The following is a 21,415-nucleotide window of genomic DNA, read 5'->3' on the forward strand; positions in this document are numbered from 1 at the left end:
CAAGGTATTATTCATCTGGTCATCTACTAAAGTATGGATGAGTTGTATGATAGGTTGCCAATCCGAAGCCCAGCGATGTATATAGATTTTTGTAAAAAAAGCTGTCTTTGTCATCCCGTATGCCTTTTCCCCTCGAACCCATACTTCACTCTCATTTTTCAGCATTGTTATCGATTTCTACTTCTCCTACGAATTGTCGTCGCATGAAAAATCGTGTATTTCTATCGCCCCACTTTATCCAGTGATTCTTGACCGCATACCCCAATACATCTCCTCTTGACGCCATAGCTTATCAATTTCTTTAGTAATTTCTTTTTGTTGAGCTGATTCTCCAGTGATTTGAGTGTTGTTCATCAGGTTCTGGAGTTCACCTTTTAGCCAGGTAACCCTCTTCTTTGCATGGCCGAATTTTCTCTTGCTCCACTGTATCAACTTCTGCTGTACTTGCTTCAGTTTGTCCACCAAGGTAAGATCCTTTGTGGCAGGGTCATTCCAGGTATCTATGACTATGTTTTTGCTTTCTACATCGTCAGTTCAGTATGCTTCATACTTAAATTGCTTTATTTTCCTGCTCTTTGGTTGAGCCAGGGATAACAGGAGAGGAGTATGATCCGAGCCTATCGCCGGGAGAGTAATGCATTCAGCCTCTGGGTAGGTAATTCTCCACTGAAGCGAGCAAAAAGCCCTATCTAGTCTCTTTTTCACTAGATTTTCTCCCTCACGTTTGTTTGACCAGGTGAAGGAGCATCCTTTACATTCCGGGTCCATCAAGGAGCACGGATTGACAAAGTCTCAAAGCGGTTAACTTTTAGCCAAGTTTCAGCTCTGAGACTTGCCCACTTTCTCCCAGTGATTTAATATTTCGTTAAAGTCTCCCAAGCAAAGCCATGGTAGTCGGTAATGCATACTAACTGAGGAGATATGTTCCCATAGCTCGATTCTTTCCATGAAAACAGTTGGAGCATGGAGAAAAATAATTTTCATTTCCTGATTACTGTCTTTCAGATGACATTGGGTGAAGATGGTTGTGGTGAAGAGAGTCAATAGATAGCAGCAGATGATCATCCCGAATAAAGCTAAGCCCCTCTTTGTACCCTCCGGATTAACTATGTAAGCTGTTTTGGAATTTGAGTCTCATTTTTATTCTAAGCACTTTCTGTTATGAGTTTTTAGTTTCCATAATGAAAACAAGGTTGTGCCGTTCTTGAGTCACAGTGACTCGCAGTGCCTGGAATGTCAGGAGATTGCCCAGCCCCTGGCAATTCCAGCTTAATAATTTCATGGGTAATTTGGTGACTTATTAGGGCTAGCCACCAGAGCCCATTGTTCTGACTTCTCTGCCACCCTAATAGGTGTTTCCACTAGCTGAGTAGTGTTCTCTGAAAGTTGAGCTGATGGTTGTGCTCCATATGGATAGAATCGTTTAACTTTTTTTGAATTAGTCGACTTCACACACTTCCCTTTCGACTTTGCAAGGGGGGGTCATCTCCAGTCCAACTTCAGCTTCCTTCATTTGTTCCTCGTGGAGAGTCAAGATTGATTCCTCATCAATGCAGCAATTTCCCCTCTTACAGGGGCTTTTCACTTCAACCAGAATTAGTTCCCAAGCTGAGGAAGGCTTGTAAGTTTCCTTTCCTTTTAGGCGAGTATCACACACCTGGGTTTGTTGGGATGATGGTGGATTATTCTGCTTTGTTGCAGGTGCAGGAGATAATGGGGTTTCAGGCACTACATCCACTTTGTCGGGAGGAAGTTCCTTCTTTCCATAGAATATCTTACCATAAGGACTTAGTTCCCTCACCTTTCTGACCAATCCCCACATCGGCGGTAAGTTACGTTTCAGCCTTGACTCCTTGTAAGGTATTTCGGTACATTCCATTGCATAATGGCCAATTCTGCCACAGGAGTAACAATAGTAGGGCAGTCATTCATATTTAAATTCGACCCACAGCTTCTTATTATCTAGATTCACAATTACACCAGTTTTCAACGGGTTTGCTAAAGGCAGTGTCACTCGGGCTTTACCCACTTTGTAGGTGTTGTTTCCCTTTTCCTCCAGCTTTACTTCAACAACTACTCCTAGTTTGGAGGCTATTTCTTCAATCACATCATAGGTAACTCTCCCATAGGGTAAACCAAAGAACTTTACCCAGAAATCACAGTGATTGTAATCATAACAAAACTCTGGTGTATCAGGTTCGCACTGCCTGAGGATGAGGAGATAATTGGAGAATGACCAAGGTCCCGATTGAAGTACTCTCCGTGCCTCAGCTTCCGAATGGAAGGAGAAAGAGAAGAAACCTGGTTCCAGCGTTGCGCAGGTAAAGTTCTCCGTCTTCCAAGCTTTCCTCATCAGGGTTAAGAAAGCATTATAGTTCAAGGCTGGGTTTCTGTAGAATCGGCCAAATAGTGTTTTGCGACACTCAATTAATTTTTCAGGGGAGATAGGACCTGGGATATCGACGACTTTGACTGCGTTCCAGAGTTTTCCCATGCTTTTACACAGAGCCGTGAGTCTTCTATCTTCATTGTTCTGATTTGCCATATTTGTTTGTAGGTGAATTGGTTTCTTGATAGATCGTGGATTTGAGGGTTGAAGGGAGCTCAGAAGAGTGAAAAATGGAGCGGTACCTTACTACTGAGGAGAGGGCGAAATTAGGGTTTCGAAGCTTTCTCAATGGGGTGTTTGGTTAGACATCACAACGCCAGAGGATCAATGAGGGAGAGAGACGAAGAATCGAAGCAAACAATGGCTTCGAGGTGGGATTTGAGAAAAGCTACAAGGAACTACCCAGCCGGTAGAGGGAGACTACACACTCGGTAGAGAGGAAACTCCATGGCGGAGAGACGAAAGCTTTCTTGATAATAACACCTAGTTACAATATTTGGACAAAATTGCCCATGATCCAATCGCCAAAATAAGCCCACTGGTGGAAATTTGGCTGGCCAATAAGTTGAGGCCCTCATTCGAGATAAATTTGAATACTTTATACTCCATTTTTTAGACAATATTTACTTTAGACCTTATTTGAGAAAACGGCTCCACTTTAGGCTCTTAATTGAAATTTTCCCATAACATAATAAATATTTGATTGGGTTAGAAAATGTCCAACTATTTGATTTCTTTGGACAATTAATCCATAGTTTGCTTGGCTACGTGGAAAAAACTAGGTTCTCTAGATAATTCTCTATGCTATGGTAAATTTCATTTAGAAAAATAGTGCTTTTAATATGCATGGCAATGCACTATATTTAAAAGAGATTCATGATATTCTTAATTATAATAACTAGAGAAACCGGCATCTACCACTTTAAATTTTAGTTGGACGAGCAAGGACATTTTTATCTCTTTCTACTAAATGTGGTGATTTACCTGTATATTTCATAGGAATAATAATTTACCCAAAAAAAAAATGTGCATGATAATACACATTTAATTTATTTTTTTTAAAACGTGATATTCTTAATACACACAATATTCAAACAAGCCCATTAATTATTCACACATCCATAATTTTCTTATATTTCAGAACAAATTCAGAAGATAGCAAAAAATAATTCGCTTACCTAATACTCTAATGAAGTATAATTTTTCATGTCAGCCATCTTTCAAACCGTATTTATATATATATATATATTTATTAAATTCTTTTGAGAAAAGAAAATCGTAAAAGCGGTCCTTTCAGTTTCAGTGACGTTATATTACATAAAGAGGCAGGCATCTGTCACCGATTTTCCTTCAGCTCTGCTGGCTCGGGGAGCTCCCTTCCGGAACCCAGGTCTGGAGTTCGAAGATCGGTAGAGAGAGAGATGATAGAGAGAGATTTATAAGTTGTGAGGTATTTCAAAATACCTCCTTTTTGCCCCCAATTTTTTTTTTTTTTTTTTGCCCTTTAATCCTGACAGAATCTTCAAGTTCAAGAAAATTTCTGCAGCAGAAAAGTGAGAGAGGAAGTTCGACGCTGCGTTTTCCTGAGTTTGGAAACATTTTTTGCGCCTCTTTCTTATTCCTTTACTGTTTCGATATGGTAATTGGCATGGAGCGGCTTGACCTGGTGATCCTCGGTTTGCCACGTGCCGTCATCTCTAGCTCAGCCCGTTCTCAGTTAAAAAAACGTCTGCGGTGTTGCCGGTCTACAATCTCTTCCGAGCTTTCTTTTTGCACTGGAACCGTATGTGTTTGCTGGAAACCCAGAGTCAAAACAACAAATGAATCCGACATCCTTGATACCCACCTCCAAATTCCCCTTGAACACTCGAAGAGTTCACTTCAGAGCCCAAATTTCCCCTCCATCGACGGCGCCGATATCCCAGCTGAGAACCACCGAACTTCAAGAACCGCCCAAGAACCCCAAAACAGAGACCACCAATGATAGGTTCCCAACCATGACCGACATAATCAGCGCCTCAACGGCCCAGAACCTTGACATTGAGCTGAAAACGCTGGGACCCTTTTTCAGAATCACGGCCAGGAGCTTGGACGCCCGGCAAGAGCTCGGGAGGGCTGAGGGTTTGATCCGGGTCTGGACAGGAGGGAAGATTCTGCACCTGGATTCGATCAGGTTGAGGAGAGAGACGCTGGGGATGGAGAGATCCATATTTGGGATAGGGCTGTTCATTGGAGCTGTGGCCATAAGGCATGGGTACGAGTGTGGCTGCAGGAGGGCCGAGTTGCTGGCCATCAATGACTCGGAACTTTACCATTCCAAGGTTCCTTTTGTTTCCCTCTCTCTGGTTCACGTTCTTGATGAGTTAGTACCAGAAAGTTTTGAACTTTTTCAATGGGGAGTGAAAGGCGAGTTATGATTGCTGGATGTTTAGGGTAAATGAATAAACTTACCCTGATCTGTAAGCTTTTAAACTTTTACAACTTGAGATTCGTCCCTTGCCGGCGGCCGAATTGAATTTGATGACGTGATCATATGGTTAACTGATAATGCTCTTCCTTATTTCTTAAAGCTGGTTAGATTTTACACGAGAATCGGGTTCGAGGCAGTGCACGAGGTGACAGGATCGACGATGGGTGACATTGCTCACATGTTGGTATGGGGCGGTGTCGGGACAAGGATGAATGCCAACATTGAGGACCTCCTAATCAAGTGGTGTACCCGTTTCAAGTCCCAGAAATAATTCTTCCTCCTCCGCAATCTTGCTAGAGCAAACCCAAAACCATGCTCAAGGAATGTAAAAGAAGAGAAACCTGTGAAGCTGTAGCAAATTACTGACTCATCTGTCCAAAACTGTACAGGGCTCAGATTTTTTCTTTTTCTCTGCAATTACACTGGCATATATTTTGTGAATAAGTCACTCTTTACAAGCCTAGAAAAAGAAGGGACAGATTGCCAGCATCATTTCCCAGTCCTGTGTATGTATCTGCAAGACTAAATTGTGTGCAGGTGAATCGACCCACATAAGCGATTCCATCATTGGACGTTGAGTTATTATCCAGAATTTGTTCAGTAAGCCAAAGTATGGATACTTTGCATTAACTCGATCTTGTTCTTTGATACAATGAGGGCAAAACTTCACGACACACTGACTAATCAAATCAATGCATCCGTTGAATAAGAAGGCTCAATACAAGGGAGCTAAAGAAAGAAAATCTAGAAACAGCTTCAAAATCAGTACTGACTCAGGCAAATTGCAAACCCTTCATCTCGATTTTGTCCTCATTCTTTTCTGGGGAACGAGGCGAAGTATCAGCGAGACTGGAAAATCCTTTTGTGGCATCACTTCTCAGCAGAGAGAATCCAAGAGCATATACTCATCAGCCAGCCATATCTCCTGCAACTGTGAGTCATATAAGTGGCTTGCGGTTGGGAGTTTCAACTCGTATTAGGTTGTCCGACCATGTTTCAACAACTGGTAAAGTCTTTAATTGAAGAGTTCTGAAATGGGTAACTTCTAATGCTGAATTTGTGAGCCGCCCAGCTGATCTACCGTCTGAGAACTTAGTCATTACCCACTGTGTCCAAGTAAATGCAGTCTCCAATGCTTCCTGAATATTGTAATCAGGTTACTAGTGAGACATATTTCATTTCTCGAGGGAAAAACCTCACAGAACAATGGGTTGAATAATCCAACTTTCACTTGAGATAAGTTCTAACTAATTAGATGAGTGCTGAAGAGACAATGATGCTGCATGTCATCTCACCTCAAACAAATTTGACAAACTTAAAGACGTAAATCCTCTATGTCAGCAAGGAGCTCCGCATTAACTGAGGACCTCTTATTGGGAAGATTCACAACCAACTGACCACATGCGCCACTTATATCCTGACCCATTTGCTTACGAACTGTCGTGCGAATGTTATAAGTACCCCTAAGCACTTTCTGGAAATTTGATACTTTCACATCGCTGCTGGATCTAAATTGACTAATACTGCCAATTGGATTAAAGGGTATCAAGTTCACAACCTGCTTGAAAAGACAAAAATGGAGAGAGTGAAGAATCAATTGCCTGCTGGATCAGCACTAATTTATTAGGATAGCAAGATATGCAATCTGATGAGTGACATACCACATCAAATGTCTCCAGCAATTTGCCTAGTAGGTGGGCATGCTGCTCTTCATCATTCACTTCGTTGAGCATTATGTACTCGATAAAGATTTTCTGCTTACTGCATCAAACAACCTACCTTTAGATATTAGGATAAACTCATGTTGAGAAACTTAAATGGGATCATACAAATTAGTAGTGGCGGGTTAATTGACAATTTGGGGGTCACAACCACTACTACCTGTTCTTTTGATATACTTGCAATGTGTCCATAAGTTTTTCCAGAGGAAAGGCACGGGCAGCAGGCATTATCTGACAACGGATATCTTGAACTGGTGCATGCAATGATACAGCTAAGTTCACGCCTGGTAGATCATTATGAAGCTTGCTAATAGCATGAGTGATACCAACCTGCAGTAAGTACAGTAGATGATTTAATAGTTTCCTCTGGCACAGTCATCTTATGCCTCCAACCACACAACAGTTTTTTGAAGGTTTAGAAATCTAAGGGCAACAATTGTCTACTACCTACCTATTGTTGTTAAAACTCCAGTCAAACAACTTGAAGAATATAAAAATCGATGTAGCTCTCTAAGGAAAAAATTGAATAACTTGTATCTCTATCTGAGCAATTAACAATGACAAATGAGGGGGACCAAAACCACTCAAGATGTCTTCCCAAAATTGTTTTATAAGACAAAAGAGGCAGAGTATCAAGCTAAGTAAATGTGCAGAGAATTCTGAACAGGTGACCTGGCACAAGTAATCATCAGGAAACTAACAAGACATTAATGAAAAAGTAAAATAGCAGGGTGATGATGTCATAACAACAAAACAACAACCATACCGTTGAGACGGTTATTCTCCTTAGTGACAACTGGAATGGTGAGCTGGTCATTACACGGATAGCTTCCACTACTGCAGTATAATTATTCAAAGGTTCTCCCATTCCCTGCCCAGCAAAGTCAACAGAAGATTATGATAGCCAATTACCTATGCAAGATTTCTCTTGCACGAGAGAAAGTACTAACCATGAATACGACATTCCGTATAGAGGATATATGAGAGGCATGGACCAATTGTTCCACAATTTCTCCTGATGATAAATTGCTCTTGAATCCCATGCTTCCAGTCGCACAGAATTTGCACCCCATTTTGCAACCAACCTACAGCATTACAAGTCAAAGGCATAGACGATTCATCTTCATAGAAAATTAAAAGATCAAAAAAAAAAAAAAAAAAAAAAACATAGCTCAATGACAGAAGAATACCTGAGACGATATGCACAGAGTTGACCTGAGACCTCCTGGGCGGGGTTTCCCACAATATTTGCCTAGTCGTGTGTCGTATGTCATGATCACAGCCTCCACAAAAGCCTCATTCTATTCACAACAATTCAAACCAAGAATCAACAAGGGCAATCCCAAATTGCCAGAAGGTTTCCACCTATCGCCTCATCAAGTTCTCGCCTTTTTTGCATTATTTGAACATAGGTAGCGAAGCAACTAGTAGAAGCGGGACAACAAGCCATTGAAAGGCATAATCTAGATTGGGTGCCATAAGTGTTGCATCATAAAATCTCTCCAACATCATGCCATGAACAAGAACAACAAACCTGCAACTTGATGAGAAGTTTGGTGGTGACTTGGTCACTAGAATCGACTCGAGAGTGAAGAGTCGAGGTCAAAGGCTTGAACTTTGAATTCAGCACCAAGTACGCGGCGGCGGGCAGCGACGGTATGTCGGTCCACTCGCAGCTAGGGTTTCGCGCCACCCATCTTCAGCAAAGGGCAACAACGGACGATCAAGTCTACGAATTTCAAGCAAAACCGAAACGCCCAATTCCTATCCATCAGCGAGCTTTGCGGAGGGAAAGAGAGAGAAACTTACTTCCAAACGCAGGGGATGAAGTGAGGGCTGATTCCGGCCTTGTCGAACTCCGACGTGATTACGCCGGCGTCGAACACCGACCGGTACGCCATCGGGAGGCGGAGACGTCTTCTTCAGCTTCGACCCTTCAGCCTTTTCCGCCTTTCGATTCGATTCGCCGGAAGAGATCGCCGCCGCGCAGCTGCTGGTCACGGCGGTCGAGACAGAAATTAAGAGCGAACAACAACGTGGGCGACGCCAAAGTAAATGTTTTTTTTTCCCCTTCTTTTTCCCCTTCTTGCCGGGCAAAAATAAATTGTCGATCCAATTCTACTTTAGCAGCGTAAGAATTCTTGCCGAAAAATAGTGACAATAAGAAATCGATTTTGGCGATCATCGTCCTGTCTATTTATATATTTTAAGGCGAAAAAATACCATTTGTCAAGCTCTCTATATTTTTTTTTATGATTATAATATTTTTATCATTACTTACTAAACTAATTTCGTTGAATAATTATCAATTTTTGTACATGTCAACAAGTGCTTCACTTAATAATCATCTGATTCCTTTCAAAATATTTCGTCTTCTTTGCTATTTATACAACATTTTATTATCATTCGCGTACATGGCGCGTACCTCAAATCGGTATGAAATGAAAATTTCAAGAATTGGCTGGACTAAACCTGCACTTTTTTCATTGCAATAAAAGATTTTTTCATTATAACTAATAACCAATAAAAGATGCATGATCCCTCAAATTACTTCTGAATAAATTAAGTGAATAAATTAATAAATAATATTTAAGAAATGCAAATCTATTGAATTACTAAGGCGATGGAGATTGTAGTTATCAATATATCTAATGAGGTGATTGAGTCAGTATAATTCGAACTTTACATGCAAGAGATCAAAAAGACAAACTACCAACACAATCATTTTGTTCTTTTGATTCCTTATTAAGCAAAACCACCTCATTAGACATATTTGTAAGAATGAGGTTGATAATAAAACACCCATTACAAAAGCGTCAAAAACATTATTTAAATATAAATGGAAAGGGAATGATAATTCGATATATGACTTTTATTAAGAAGGTTATTATAGGTTAAAAAAGATTTAGATTCTAATAGTGAAACATGTGAAAGATAAAATTTAATCTCTAATTTGTTTATCTATTCATGGATATATTATTTGTTGGATAAGTCTTTAAAGATATCTAGAGTACGAGAAAAAAAAATCGATTAATAATAGGGTGTCCTCTTCCTGAGTATACATCTAAAGGAGTAAATCAACATCATATTCACATCAAAAAAGAAAGTCAACATGACATAGATGTATTCTCACAGGTTTCATTATGTTGTGAGAATAAAAAGGGTAAATCTTTGGCCAACAAGATCTTAAATTGACACTTAGATTCTCGACGTAACCTCACCATAAGAGAAAAGTCATAATTTCCATACAAGTCTCCACATTTTTCCGTTAGATATATAATGATGTGGGCTCCATATATGCATTCTATATTTTTACATGTCGGTATCCATATGTCTTACATCTCCAATTGGCATAGTATGTCTTTTTTTACTATATACCCAATAATATCCTCTACAAGTTTACATCCCGGGGATTCTGATATCCGAACGAAGTCCGAGGTGAAGTTTTTTTTAACGTTTTGCTTAGGATGCACAAAAGGGCAAGCCTATGCACCAACAAAATCTTAAATCTATTAACAAGAAATAAATGTAGTGTACGGAAATATAGTGCCGTGGACTAGAATTACAAATAAACAGAGTATAAACCCCAAAAACAAGATTCCCCCTAAAACTAGAGGGCCAAATAGTGCAATTCCCCTACCCTTTTTCTTGTTCCCACATGTGGATTCGATCAAGATACCTAATCCGTAAAAGCCCCCGGAATTGCGCCTCAACTAGATTTCCTGCTAGATTTATCGTCGGCCGACACGAAAATCCTATCTGTCTGGACACATACATCATCGGACAAATGAAGCCGAACTCTCCTCGTACACGAATCGCAACCCGGAAGCCGCTCCCGTGCCTACTCAACACCTCCTCCGCCTCCCCACATATTCACGTCGCTGCGCGTCGTACGAAGCCTGGACAGCGACACGCCACGTTTTTCGGGTGAAAGCCATCGAGCTCTCGCCGACGGCCACCTGCTTTTCCGTTCACAGGGCACGAAGCGAACATGGGACTTCAGAAGCGTGAGTTTCTTTTCTCCTCCGCAAAAGTCCGTCGGCGAAGACGTCGGCTTTTGGTTTTTCTCTTTTCGTGTCTGGAGATGATGAGGATTTGTGAAGGCGAAAAGCTTTGCTGGACGGTGCAGGTTCGGGCCGCGCGAGGAAAGACGGCGGCGGGTCTGCGCATTGGGCGGACGCGGACGCGGGAGAGGGCGAGGTCGCGGCGAAGAGAGCGCCGAGCGTGCCGATGCTGGAGTTGGGGTATTACTTAGAGGAGCTGTTCAAGAAGAAGTAGGCTACTTTCGTGTCGTGTGCTTTCTGGTTTTCCGTTGCTTCTTCTCTTTTTTAAGGATGCTGTGAATAATTTGATGTTCTTTACACTGCCTATGACTATGACTACAGATTATCTGACCCGTTTTCCTTTCCGTTGTGTTTTATAAATCAAGGGGGTCGGTTAGAGAAGATGCATTGACCTCCATAATCCAGATATTCAGCCACCAGATAAAGCATGAATTCGTCGAGGATAAGTGAGTGAATCTTGGATATCTTGACTTTTTTGTGGCGCAATTTCCAAACTTCAGCTCTTTGGTTTAAGTGATAATCATGTGTGCCTTGTTTTGTTCATCACGAGTGACACGGTCAATTGGTGATCTTTTGTTTCTGTGTTTCTGCTTTGAAGCTTTGCTACTTTGCTCTATCGATTCCTGAATTGTGTGAAGAATGGTTCGCCTAAGGAGGTGGCCTTAGCATCTCGTGCTATTGGTGAGTTAGGATTATATATATTGTCTATACGTACATGTATAAACCATATAGATTTGTAATTCGGCAACTGACATGTGCCTTACTTGATGTTTCCATGTAGGGTTGCTGGCAATGACAACCAAATGCAGAGACAAGGCTCGCGAACTATATGAAGAATCTGTTTCCTTATTTTCCAAGGCACTTAAACCTCATGCCAAGAAACTCTACAACGAGGTATAATCATCGAAAAAACGGATTTTGAAGTATAATACAGTCTTCCAGGTCTAGACACATGGATATCGTCAATTGAATTTCAACTAATTCCGGAGGATAGATAATTGGCCTTGTGATCACATATGCAGATGACGAATAGCTTGGTGGTGGTTACCTACTTCTGTGCAGATGCTTCGGTGGAGACTGAAAAGTCTATGCAGATTTTATGGGATTTCATCCACCAACAAGGTGGCACTAATGTATGCATGCACCTAAAGCTATGTTAAAACTCAGCTGTATCTCCTTATATTGATATAATTGTGAAAGCAGCAGTATTTTCAATGGCTTTATATGTTTATCAGATGCAATGCAATCGATGGCATTCTTCTTAAAGAAAGCAAACCCTGAAGCTGAAGTGCTTGCTCTTTTTGTTGCTTAGATATCTGAGGATGCTGATGCACTGTCCATTCTTGTTGCTGCAATATCTGCATGGTCCTGCTTGCTCTCAACGCTTGATGGATGGAGAGTTGATAGCAAGCTGTGGAAGGGGTGAGTTAGGATGTATCCAACTTTCTCTTCACATCATTAAACACATTTTATCTACTGCACACATTTAATTCCTGCAATTACTTAACGGATGCAGGTAGCATCGATTTAGTTTTCCTTAATCGATGTTGAATTGCTATTCTTTTTGTCCATTGATCTAATTTAAATCTGTAACTGTTGCATTAATTTTATTTTTTTTAATTTTTTTCCTGATTTGGTGCAGGGCTATCCCTTACTTCTTGAGCCTACTAAAGACCAACAATATTGAAGCTGTACAACTGGTAGCCTGTGAAGCATTGTTTTTGATACTGGAAATTGGATCTCTCCGTAAGTTCTCTGATGAAACTGAGGCTTGCGATGACATTGCAAAGCTAGTGAGGAGTACAGTCTGCAGCATAAATCCAACCATCATCAAATATTCAGAGGTAACAATCTTACTTTACACAGAGCTGGACTTGGGGTTTGAGTTTGAATTGAAGTTCTTGATTTCAGGAGGACAAATTCCCAAAGAAGAGCATAGCAGTTGGCAGACAAAGAGTAAATTTATCAACATGGTCAGAGTCAATACAGGTACCATTGCTGCTTTAAAGCTCCTCTTCTCCATCTAATATTTCATTAAAGAAAAGGCTGCTTATAATTCACTAACATTTTGATTTCTATGATTGGAAAGCTAAATTTCTTCAAGCAGTTTCTAGGAAAAGATGGATTCATTACTCATATGCTTGTAAGTTTCTGATTGTAGTTTCTAAGATTCTATTTCCTCTTTTTCTGATTTATGAACTGTTACGATAGCCGACATTTTTTTCTCTTTCCAAACAGGGAAACAAACTCCTCAGAGATGTGTTCGAGTTTGTTAACCAAGAGGGTCCTTCAGACACTCGACTCGACGTACCAGAAAGAGAAGAGGTTTGCAGAATTTTTAATCTCTTATGAAGACATTATTGCAGAGTTGTTTTTTTTTTTGGTAAAGCATTATTGCAGAGTTGTTAATCTCTTATAAAGAGATAATTTACAGTTTCTAGGTCAAAAATATCTTTAGGCATGTGTTCAGGCTGCTGAATCTACAACATCCTCTCTGCTTACAGCTACAAAAATGACTTCTCCTATTGACAATTTGCAGGTGGTTAAGCACTACTTGCTTCCGGTTCGAAAGCCTAAAGCTAGAGATAAAGCAAGAAGCAAAGAGATTGATCTTTCTTTCTCTTCCAGCAAGGAAAAACTAGTTGATCAAGTACTGAACTGATACCATACTGACAAATTCTACTCCTCGATTCTTTTGCTTTAGGGAAGTTTCTTGTCATCTATTCAAACGAAAGACTTCTTTAAAACACAATTAGCTATATCCAAATCTTGAATCCCTTAAGCACTTGTCCGCAGCCTTTTCAAAAGGGGAAAAAGAAAACTCCAATAGTTTCCACCACATGCATCCCTAAGTTCATACCACGAAACAGGATTTGAGAAATTCTTTTTTTACTGAAGAGAGTCATTACTATTTCATTGTAGCTTCAGGAATTAGTATTCTACATTGTAATGCAGGCTTGTGACGATTTATTTGCGTGTCCTTTTCAGAGAATGAACAAGTCGGCAAATTCTGCTAAAAACAAAGCAAGGACACAGCTCTTGAACAAGAACCGAACGTCGTCAGAGGTAGACCGATCTCCACTCCTATGCTATGTTCGCTGATCTTGACCGTGCCACTTTAGTTTATACGACATTATTTGTTATGTTATCCTTCAAATTTGATATGTTTCGGGGGCTAGCAAATATAAGACCCTGCGCTTTTAGTTCATTTCCCTGATTATGCACGTGAAGGCTTCAATCTTGCTGCTAATCCCTGATCAGTTTCAATTTTTTTTTTTCCAGGAAAGAAACATTGGCCATTTCATTTCTGAAGATTGAAAGTCCATATACTTAGACATGCAAACTAGTCGGCTACTCACTGTGATGATCATAATTTCCGAGAAATCTCATTCTTTTTGGTCATTATTGGCATTGTTGTTGTAACATAATTCACACTTGCAAGCTAATACCATGCTTTTCATCACTTATGCCAAGCCTTTCCCGAAATGAGCTATATGCCCACTTTCATCAATTCATATCATTCTGCATACGCAAGAATCACATTGACGACTTAGTCAAACGACATATTCCGAGTTGATTTAGTAATTTCCGGAGCGCAAATTCGTACCAAATTCTAAAGTGACAAACAAAAGCGACAGCTTCAGCAACCACAAACTTGTCTTAAAAACGCCAAAATAACGATACAAACTTTAGATAAAGAAGACCTCATACTTGTATTCAAAGAATAATATAACAAGGTCAGTGACTTAACAAGTCCAGTGCAGGTGCTTGAACAGAATACAATTCAAGGTCTTAGTTCATGCTAATATAGGCCTGTATTGACACTGAAATGTTTCAATATCCGCTCCTCCGCGTGTATGTATCCTGAGTTGGTGCCTGTCCAGGGGGAGGTCTTGGCCGTGCATATTCAGCAAATATTACCCATCCATCAAGAAACTGCATTGCAATACATGGAAAATAACATGGCATAAGTTATCTTATTCCAATTAATTTCAGTATGGATACCAAATGTCGTATGACAAAAGTAACAAAGACCCATTTTAGTTTTTCTTTGTTAGCAACAAAGTTGGATTTCATGTAGGAGTAAGCCATTGCCAAAACGCATGTGAAGTCACCAAGTCAGTCTAATTCTGCATAGTTCATGGATTCAGATTGGCCTATGGCTTAATTCTGCAGAGTTCATGGATTTAGATTGGGCTATGGCTTAGTTCACGTTCGAAGTTACATTAGGGAATGTTCAAATTGCAACTAATTCATCAATGATCACAACAGATAGGCAGACAAAATTCAAGATATGCAAGCGAGAACAGACCTTTGCATCCATTCCTTCTATTCCTTTTCCAGCATCCTCTATCGATGCATACTTCACAAAGCCAAATCCTTTTGAGTACCCAGAATTCCGATCTGTAACTACTTTGGCTGTATAAACACAAAGATGCTAGTGTCAGTAGCTTGATTTCCAAGCACTCAATGCAATGGGCAAGGATAGTGAAAACAGGCACACCCTTCACCTCAGTCCGTTATGTATATCCAAAATGGGGGGGTCATAAAAACGTAGGAAGGAAACTGAAAGTTTGCGAAACAGAGGTTGAAAGAGGTCAAGAAAGCGGATTACAGTCATGACCGAATTGATACAAAATGTCAGCAAAACATTCCTTTTCCTTTTGTCGGCTTTCCATGGATCTGTCTACATACTTTTTCTTCTCCTCTTACAGAACAAAAATTAGCTACTCCACGAGGTGTGTCAATCACTAGCTCTAGTCATACACAACTACGCATGTCAGTGTGTGCACGCCTGAGTGTCATGTGAGCCATATCATGAACAACATCATTTGGATCAATATGTAACATTACCGTGGACGACTTGGCCAAATTGTGAGAATGACTCATGGAGCTTCTCCGTGGTCGTTCTCTTATTAAGCCCTGTGGAACACAACAAAGGGAAAAACGCATGAGTTCATCGACATAGCGATACTGTCTACTCCCATATTGTACATTCAAAACGAGGCAATAAATCAAATGGTGAACTTCAAGACAATTTCATCCTGCTAATCCTTTGAAAGGCACCGCCACTATACGTCAAAGACTCGCGAGGCTGAACAGTAAGGTTCACGGCGGTAAACTAAGCATGCTTCGAGATCTACTCCTCTCAAACATAAAAGAAGCAAACACAATCAAAAGTCCCTGCGAAAACTACGAGCTCAACCACCCAGTCACATTGGAGCTCAACACCTCGATCAAAAGATGAACAGGCCGATTAAAAGAATCGAGACTTTATACCCGAGACGAAGAGAGTATCGGAAGGAATAGGCGCGGGCTTGTCGCTGCCGGCGGCGGCGGTTGCGGCGGCGGTTGCCGCGGGAGCCGAGAGCTGGGAGGCAAAACTCGAAGTCGAGAGCAGCCTCCTCGCGAACCCAAGCCTCATCGCCATTTCTCGAATGAACAGGTCGACAGACGCTGCGCGGCGGGGGACGGCCGGCGACGGTGGGGGCGATGGAGCGAGGCGATAAACCCTAAAACCCTGAGAACCGGTTGTGGTTTGAGAGGGGTCGAAGCGACGATCACTTCGGGGGAGATAATGTAGTTCGTGGATTCCGAGGGGCCTTTCATGGGCTTTTCCGAAGCCGAAAGGGAGAAAGCCCAAAAGGAGCTCACTTCTGGAGAATGCCTGACGCCTCTGCATGTCACAGTAATATATTCACAGAATCATCAGGATCACGACAACTTGGCAACGATGACGAGGAGTCCCACTTCGGCTGCTTTCGCTTGATTTTCCTTATTCAATCATTCGAATCAGACACTGCGGATAGCAGGGAATCGTGTCATTGCTGTCGATAACCTCTCCGCCAGCTCTTCTGCACCGGTTTCTCTCCCTCCTATTCCCTGCTCGTCTGCAAGGTAAGGCTCCTCGTTTCCTGCTTTGATCGTTTTGAGTTTTTCTCTCTCTTTTCCATTTGGAATTCGATCGTTCGCGATCGTCGGTCGGTAGTAGCTCGAGAGGAATATTATCGGTTTAGCGACTGCTCAATCCGTGAGTTCGCGCTGTCTAGTTTCTTCAAATTTTTTTTTTTTGGGTCGTTTAGATTTCGAGGTTAAGACAATACCCTGCAATCAAGTTTTGATTTTGCTCATCAAGGAGTGATCTTTACGGTGGGGCCTATTGGTATCTTCTTTTTTTGACGAAGGGGAATCTCGCAGGACTGTTTCTGTCCGTAGTCTGGTCCCCGAGATTCGGCTGCGGATATGGGGAGTGCGGCTGTCGATAAACTGCGGTTTTGCATTGATAGAGGAGGGACTTTCACGGATGTTTATGCTGAAATTCCGGGTGAGCCGGACGGCCGAGTTCTGAAGCTCTTGTCAGTTGACCCGGCGAATTACGATGATGCTCCGGTGGAGGGGATTAGGAGGGTTCTCGAAAAGTACACCGGGAAGAAAATCCCTCGTGCGTCGAAAGTGCCGACGGAGAATATCGAATGGATAAGGATGGGCACGACAGTGGCGACAAATGCTCTCTTGGAGAGAAAAGGGGAAAGGATCGCTCTGTGCGTGACACGGGGTTTCAAGGATCTGCTGCAGATAGGTAACCAGGCTCGGCCTAACATCTTTGACCTGACTGTGTTGAAACCCTCGAACCTTTATGAGGAAATAATAGAAGCTGATGAGAGAGTTGAGCTTGTTTCCGGTAAGGAGGAAGATGCTCAACATTCGTCCACCAAATTGGTGATGGGAGTCTCCGGTGAGCTTGTCAGGGTATTGAAGCCACTTGATGAAGAGGCTTTGTCTCCTTTACTAAAAGGATTATTGGACAAAGGAATTAGCTGCTTGGCCGTTGTCTTGATGCATTCATATACTTATCCAGATCATGAAATAGCTGTGAAGAGTTTAGCCGAAAAATTGGGCTTCAGACATGTGTCCTTATCTTCAGCTTTGACTCCGATGGTTCGAGCAGTTCCTCGAGGTTTAACAGCCACTGTGGATGCATATTTGACTCCCGTCATAAAAGAATATCTGTCAGGGTTCATCTCCCGGTTCGATGAAGGGTTGGACAAGGTGAATGTGTTGTTTATGCAATCGGATGGTGGACTAGCACCTGAAAGTAAGTTTTCAGGTCACAAAGCAATTCTATCAGGTCCAGCTGGTGGCGTGGTTGGTTATTCGCAGACTCTATTTGGGCTTGAGACAGACAAGCCCCTCATTGGGTTCGACATGGGAGGCACATCCACTGATGTGAGTCGGTATGCAGGGAGTTATGAGCAAGTTTTGGAGACCCAAATTGCCGGTGCCATAATCCAAGCGCCTCAGCTAGACATAAACACCGTTGCTGCAGGCGGTGGGTCAAAGTTAAAGTTTCAGTTCGGAGCATTCCGGGTTGGCCCAGAATCAGTGGGTGCACATCCTGGTCCAGTGTGTTATAGGAAAGGAGGGGAGCTTGCAGTTACAGATGCAAACCTGATTTTAGGTTATGTTATTCCTGACTTTTTCCCATCTATCTTCGGCCCAAATGAGGATCAGCCTTTAGATATCATGGCGACAAGGCAAGAATTCGAGAAGCTTGCTAAAGGAATTAATTCGTATAGATTGAACCAGGATTCATCCGTGAAGGAAATGTCCGTCGAAGAGATTGCACTTGGATTTGTTAATGTGGCAAATGAGACGATGTGCCGTCCAATACGTCAACTGACTGAGATGAAGGGCCATGAAACAAGGAACCATGCTCTTGCTTGCTTTGGAGGAGCTGGCCCACAACATGCCTGTGCAATTGCTCGGTCTTTGGGCATGAGCGAGGTAATAGTACATAGATTCTGTGGCATTCTGAGTGCATATGGAATGGGTCTGGCAGATGTTATTGAAGAGGCACAGGAGCCATATTCTGCTGTTTATAGTCCTGAGTCGACCGTAGAGGCCTCACGTAGAGAAGCTGCTCTATCAACACAAATAAAGCAAAAGCTACAAGAGCAAGGCTTCAGAGAGGAGAACATTGCAACAGAGACATATCTAAATCTAAGGTATGAAGGTACGGATACTGCCATCATGGTGAAGAGGCACACTACTGAAGATGACTCCAGATTTGACTATGCTGAAGAATTTGTGAACCTCTTTCAGCAAGAATATGGATTTAAGCTGCAGAATAGGAACATCCTCATATGCGATGTGAGGATTCGAGGGATAGGGGTCACGAATATTTTGAAGCCAAGGGCCTTAGAACCTGCTTTTGGTTCTCCTGAAGTTGAAGGCCATTACAAGATCTACTTTGGGAATGGCTGGCATACAGCGCCACTTTTCAAGCTTGAGAATCTGGGTTATGGGCACAGTTTGCTTGGTCCTGCTATAATCATGAACGGGAATAGCACTGTCATAGTAGAACCAAACTGTAAAGCAACGATAACCAAGTATGGCAACATCAAAATTGACATTGAATCAGCTGTTAGCTCAGTGAAGTTAACCGAAAAGGTTGCAGATGTTGTGCAGCTGTCAATTTTCAATCACAGGTTTATGGGAATTGCCGAGCAAATGGGACGAACGCTGCAGAGAACTTCCATATCAACAAATATCAAGGAACGTTTGGACTTTTCTTGTGCTCTTTTTGGCCCTGATGGGGGACTAGTTGCTAATGCTCCTCATGTTCCTGTCCACCTAGGAGCAATGTCAAGCACAGTCCGATGGCAGCTAGAGTACTGGGGTGACAATTTAAGTGAGGGAGATGTTCTGGTCACTAACCATCCCTGCTCCGGTGGAAGCCATCTTCCTGATATTACTGTTATTACACCCGTTTTTGATGAAGGGAAGCTGGTATTTTTTGTTGCAAGCAGGGGACATCATGCTGAGATTGGAGGCATCACTCCAGGAAGCATGCCGCCCTTTTCTAAATCCATATATGAAGAGGGGGCTGCAATAAAAGCATTTAAGCTTGTCGAGAAAGGGATATTTCAAGAGGAAGGAATTGTGAAGCTACTTTGTTTCCCCTGTTCTGATGAATCGGAGCATAACATTCCAGGCACCCGCAGGCTTCAAGATAATTTGTCAGATCTTCATGCCCAAGTAGCTGCAAACCAGAGAGGAATTATTCTGATAAAAGAGCTAATTGAGCAGTATGGTCTTGATACTGTTCAAGCTTACATGATGTATGTGCAAAACAATGCAGAAGAAGCTGTGAGAGAAATGCTCAAGTCAGTTGCTGCCAAAGTTTCATCTCAATTAAACAATGCTGGGAACAAGGATTCTGTCACTATCGAAGAAGAGGATTGCATGGATGATGGTTCGATCATACATCTTGAACTTACTATTGATTCTGTTAAAGGAGAAGCCGTTTTTGACTTCAGTGGGACCAGTCCAGAAGTCTATGGGAACTGGAATGCACCCGAGGCCGTGACAGCTGCTGCAGTCATATACTGCCTACGGTGTTTGGTTGACATCGATATACCTCTTAATCAGGGATGTTTGGCTCCAGTCAAAATTCACGTTCCAAAGGGTTCATTTCTTTCTCCAAGTGATAAAGCTGCTGTTGTCGGAGGTAATGTTCTGACTTCGCAGAGAGTTACTGACGTCATACTCACCGCCTTTCAAGCATGTGCCTGCTCTCAGGGTTGTATGAATAACTTAACGTTTGGAGATGACACATTTGGTTATTATGAAACAATTGGCGGCGGGAGCGGAGCTGGTCCAACTTGGGACGGTACCAGTGGGGTCCAGTGCCATATGACCAACACTCGCATGACCGATCCCGAGATCTTCGAGCAGAGGTACCCTGTTCTTCTGCATAAGTTTGGACTCAGAGAAAATAGCGGAGGGGCCGGAACTCGTAAAGGAGGCGATGGTCTCGTGAGGGAGATAGAGTTCAAGTCCCCGGTCGTGGTTAGTATTTTGTCGGAGAGGCGTGTTCACGCTCCGAGGGGGTTAAGAGGAGGCAAAGATGGGGTGCGCGGAGCAAACTTTCTCATTACAAAAGATGGGCGGAAAATTTACCTGGGAGGCAAGAACACTGTTCAGGTGCAGCCTGGAGAAATACTTCAGATACTGACTCCTGGCGGCGGTGGATGGGGCTGTCCTCCGTAATTTTTGCTAGTACGGAGGAATTGTTAGCGTGGACTTTGTTTACGCGTGTTAAGCCATTTCGAGCATTGGCGGGGCTCTTTGAGCATTTGTACTTTGAAGTACTTTCATCCAAATGGCATTTGAATTGAAGTGTTCTGGATTCACCCTTCTGTTCCTTTGGAATGAGTTTGCCAATTGTTCTATGGTTTTGGAATCTAAATGTCATGACCTCAAAATAACTCTCTTCAGAGAAAATCTAAATAAGTTAGAAAGTTTACAAAGAGGAGACAAAAGGGCTTCCAGAGCAAGATCCTCTCCGGCTAATCTTCTAATTTTTTTAACTAAACACTTATAAACTGCGCAGTGCAAATGCTGATATATCCCGTCCTGGATTATTCTTATATCAATTCGATGCCTTTTTTGGCGATCAGAATTTGCAAAAATTCAGTGAGGAAAGCAAAAGGCGAAGCTTAGTTTGGAATTGCGGAGCAAGTTAACTTGTTATAATTATTTAGGTCAGTGCGTTCGCAACAGCTGGAGTAGCTCAGTTGGTTAGAGCGTGTGGCTGTTAACCACAAGGTCGAAGGTTCAAGCCCTTCCTCTAGCGCTTCCTTCCTCTTTTCCACATCTATGTTTTCCTCTGCTAACTATCAGATTTCTATTTTTTCCTCTGCTAACTATCGGTGCTGAAACAGGAAAGGAATGGCGCGTTTGGTAACATTTTTGTTTAAACATTTTT

General features: G+C 42.0%; 5 protein-coding genes and 1 non-coding gene across 8 annotated transcripts; 4 read left to right on the plus strand and 2 right to left on the minus strand.

Moving 5' to 3' along the window:
• Positions 1-3,911: 3,911 nt before the first annotated feature.
• On the plus strand, positions 3,912-5,426 carry LOC104418658. Its single transcript, XM_010030059.3, has 2 exons — positions 3,912-4,710; positions 4,960-5,426. Exons 1-2 carry the CDS (start codon positions 4,210-4,212, stop codon positions 5,128-5,130), a joined length of 672 nt encoding a protein of 223 aa, XP_010028361.2. The 5' UTR covers positions 3,912-4,209; the 3' UTR covers positions 5,131-5,426.
• A 34-nt stretch (positions 5,427-5,460) lies between these two features.
• Positions 5,461-8,706, minus strand: LOC104418657 (dual-specificity RNA methyltransferase RlmN). Of its 3 annotated transcripts, XR_005546641.1 has the most exons (10): positions 8,390-8,706; positions 8,115-8,277; positions 7,771-7,881; positions 7,531-7,665; positions 7,347-7,451; positions 6,741-6,910; positions 6,521-6,620; positions 6,155-6,420; positions 5,900-5,998; positions 5,461-5,849 (listed from the first exon to the last, which is right to left on the minus strand). XR_005546641.1 is itself a non-coding variant. In XM_010030057.3 (9 exons), exons 1-8 carry the CDS (start codon positions 8,479-8,481, stop codon positions 6,175-6,177), a joined length of 1,122 nt encoding a protein of 373 aa, XP_010028359.2. In that variant the 5' UTR covers positions 8,482-8,706; the 3' UTR covers positions 5,461-5,998; positions 6,155-6,174. The 3 variants fall into 3 exon arrangements, 2 of the variants coding, with proteins under 2 accessions (XP_010028359.2, XP_010028360.2); XM_010030057.3 differs by having other exon boundaries at positions 5,461-5,998; XM_010030058.3 differs by having other exon boundaries at positions 5,461-5,998; positions 6,155-6,417; positions 8,390-8,703.
• A 1,544-nt stretch (positions 8,707-10,250) lies between these two features.
• On the plus strand, positions 10,251-14,117 carry LOC104418659 (interferon-related developmental regulator 1). The gene is made up of 14 exons (XM_010030060.3): positions 10,251-10,587; positions 10,710-10,854; positions 11,010-11,090; positions 11,243-11,325; positions 11,426-11,538; positions 11,667-11,777; positions 11,957-12,066; positions 12,287-12,488; positions 12,556-12,633; positions 12,734-12,787; positions 12,883-12,969; positions 13,184-13,294; positions 13,633-13,710; positions 13,927-14,117. Exons 1-14 carry the CDS (start codon positions 10,572-10,574, stop codon positions 13,960-13,962), a joined length of 1,305 nt encoding a protein of 434 aa, XP_010028362.2. The 5' UTR covers positions 10,251-10,571; the 3' UTR covers positions 13,963-14,117.
• Positions 14,118-14,283: 166 nt separating this feature from the next.
• Positions 14,284-16,218, minus strand: LOC104418661 (organelle RRM domain-containing protein 2, mitochondrial). The gene is made up of 4 exons (XM_010030061.3): positions 15,925-16,218; positions 15,499-15,567; positions 14,957-15,063; positions 14,284-14,580 (listed from the first exon to the last, which is right to left on the minus strand). Exons 1-4 carry the CDS (start codon positions 16,073-16,075, stop codon positions 14,479-14,481), a joined length of 429 nt encoding a protein of 142 aa, XP_010028363.1. The 5' UTR covers positions 16,076-16,218; the 3' UTR covers positions 14,284-14,478.
• Positions 16,219-16,376: 158 nt separating this feature from the next.
• On the plus strand, positions 16,377-20,879 carry LOC104418662 (5-oxoprolinase). Its single transcript, XM_010030062.3, has 2 exons — positions 16,377-16,542; positions 16,843-20,879. The coding sequence occupies exon 2, from the start codon at positions 16,888-16,890 to the stop codon at positions 20,695-20,697; it is 3,810 nt and encodes a 1,269-aa protein (XP_010028364.2). The 5' UTR covers positions 16,377-16,542; positions 16,843-16,887; the 3' UTR covers positions 20,698-20,879.
• A 330-nt stretch (positions 20,880-21,209) lies between these two features.
• Positions 21,210-21,283, plus strand: TRNAN-GUU. The gene has a single exon. It is a non-coding gene; the product is annotated as a tRNA-Asn (tRNA).
• The last annotated feature ends 132 nt before the right edge of the window (positions 21,284-21,415 follow it).

Source organism: Eucalyptus grandis, chromosome 9 (assembly GCF_016545825.1).
Source record: "Eucalyptus grandis isolate ANBG69807.140 chromosome 9, ASM1654582v1, whole genome shotgun sequence".
NCBI classification, from domain to species: Eukaryota; Viridiplantae; Streptophyta; class Magnoliopsida; order Myrtales; family Myrtaceae; genus Eucalyptus; species Eucalyptus grandis.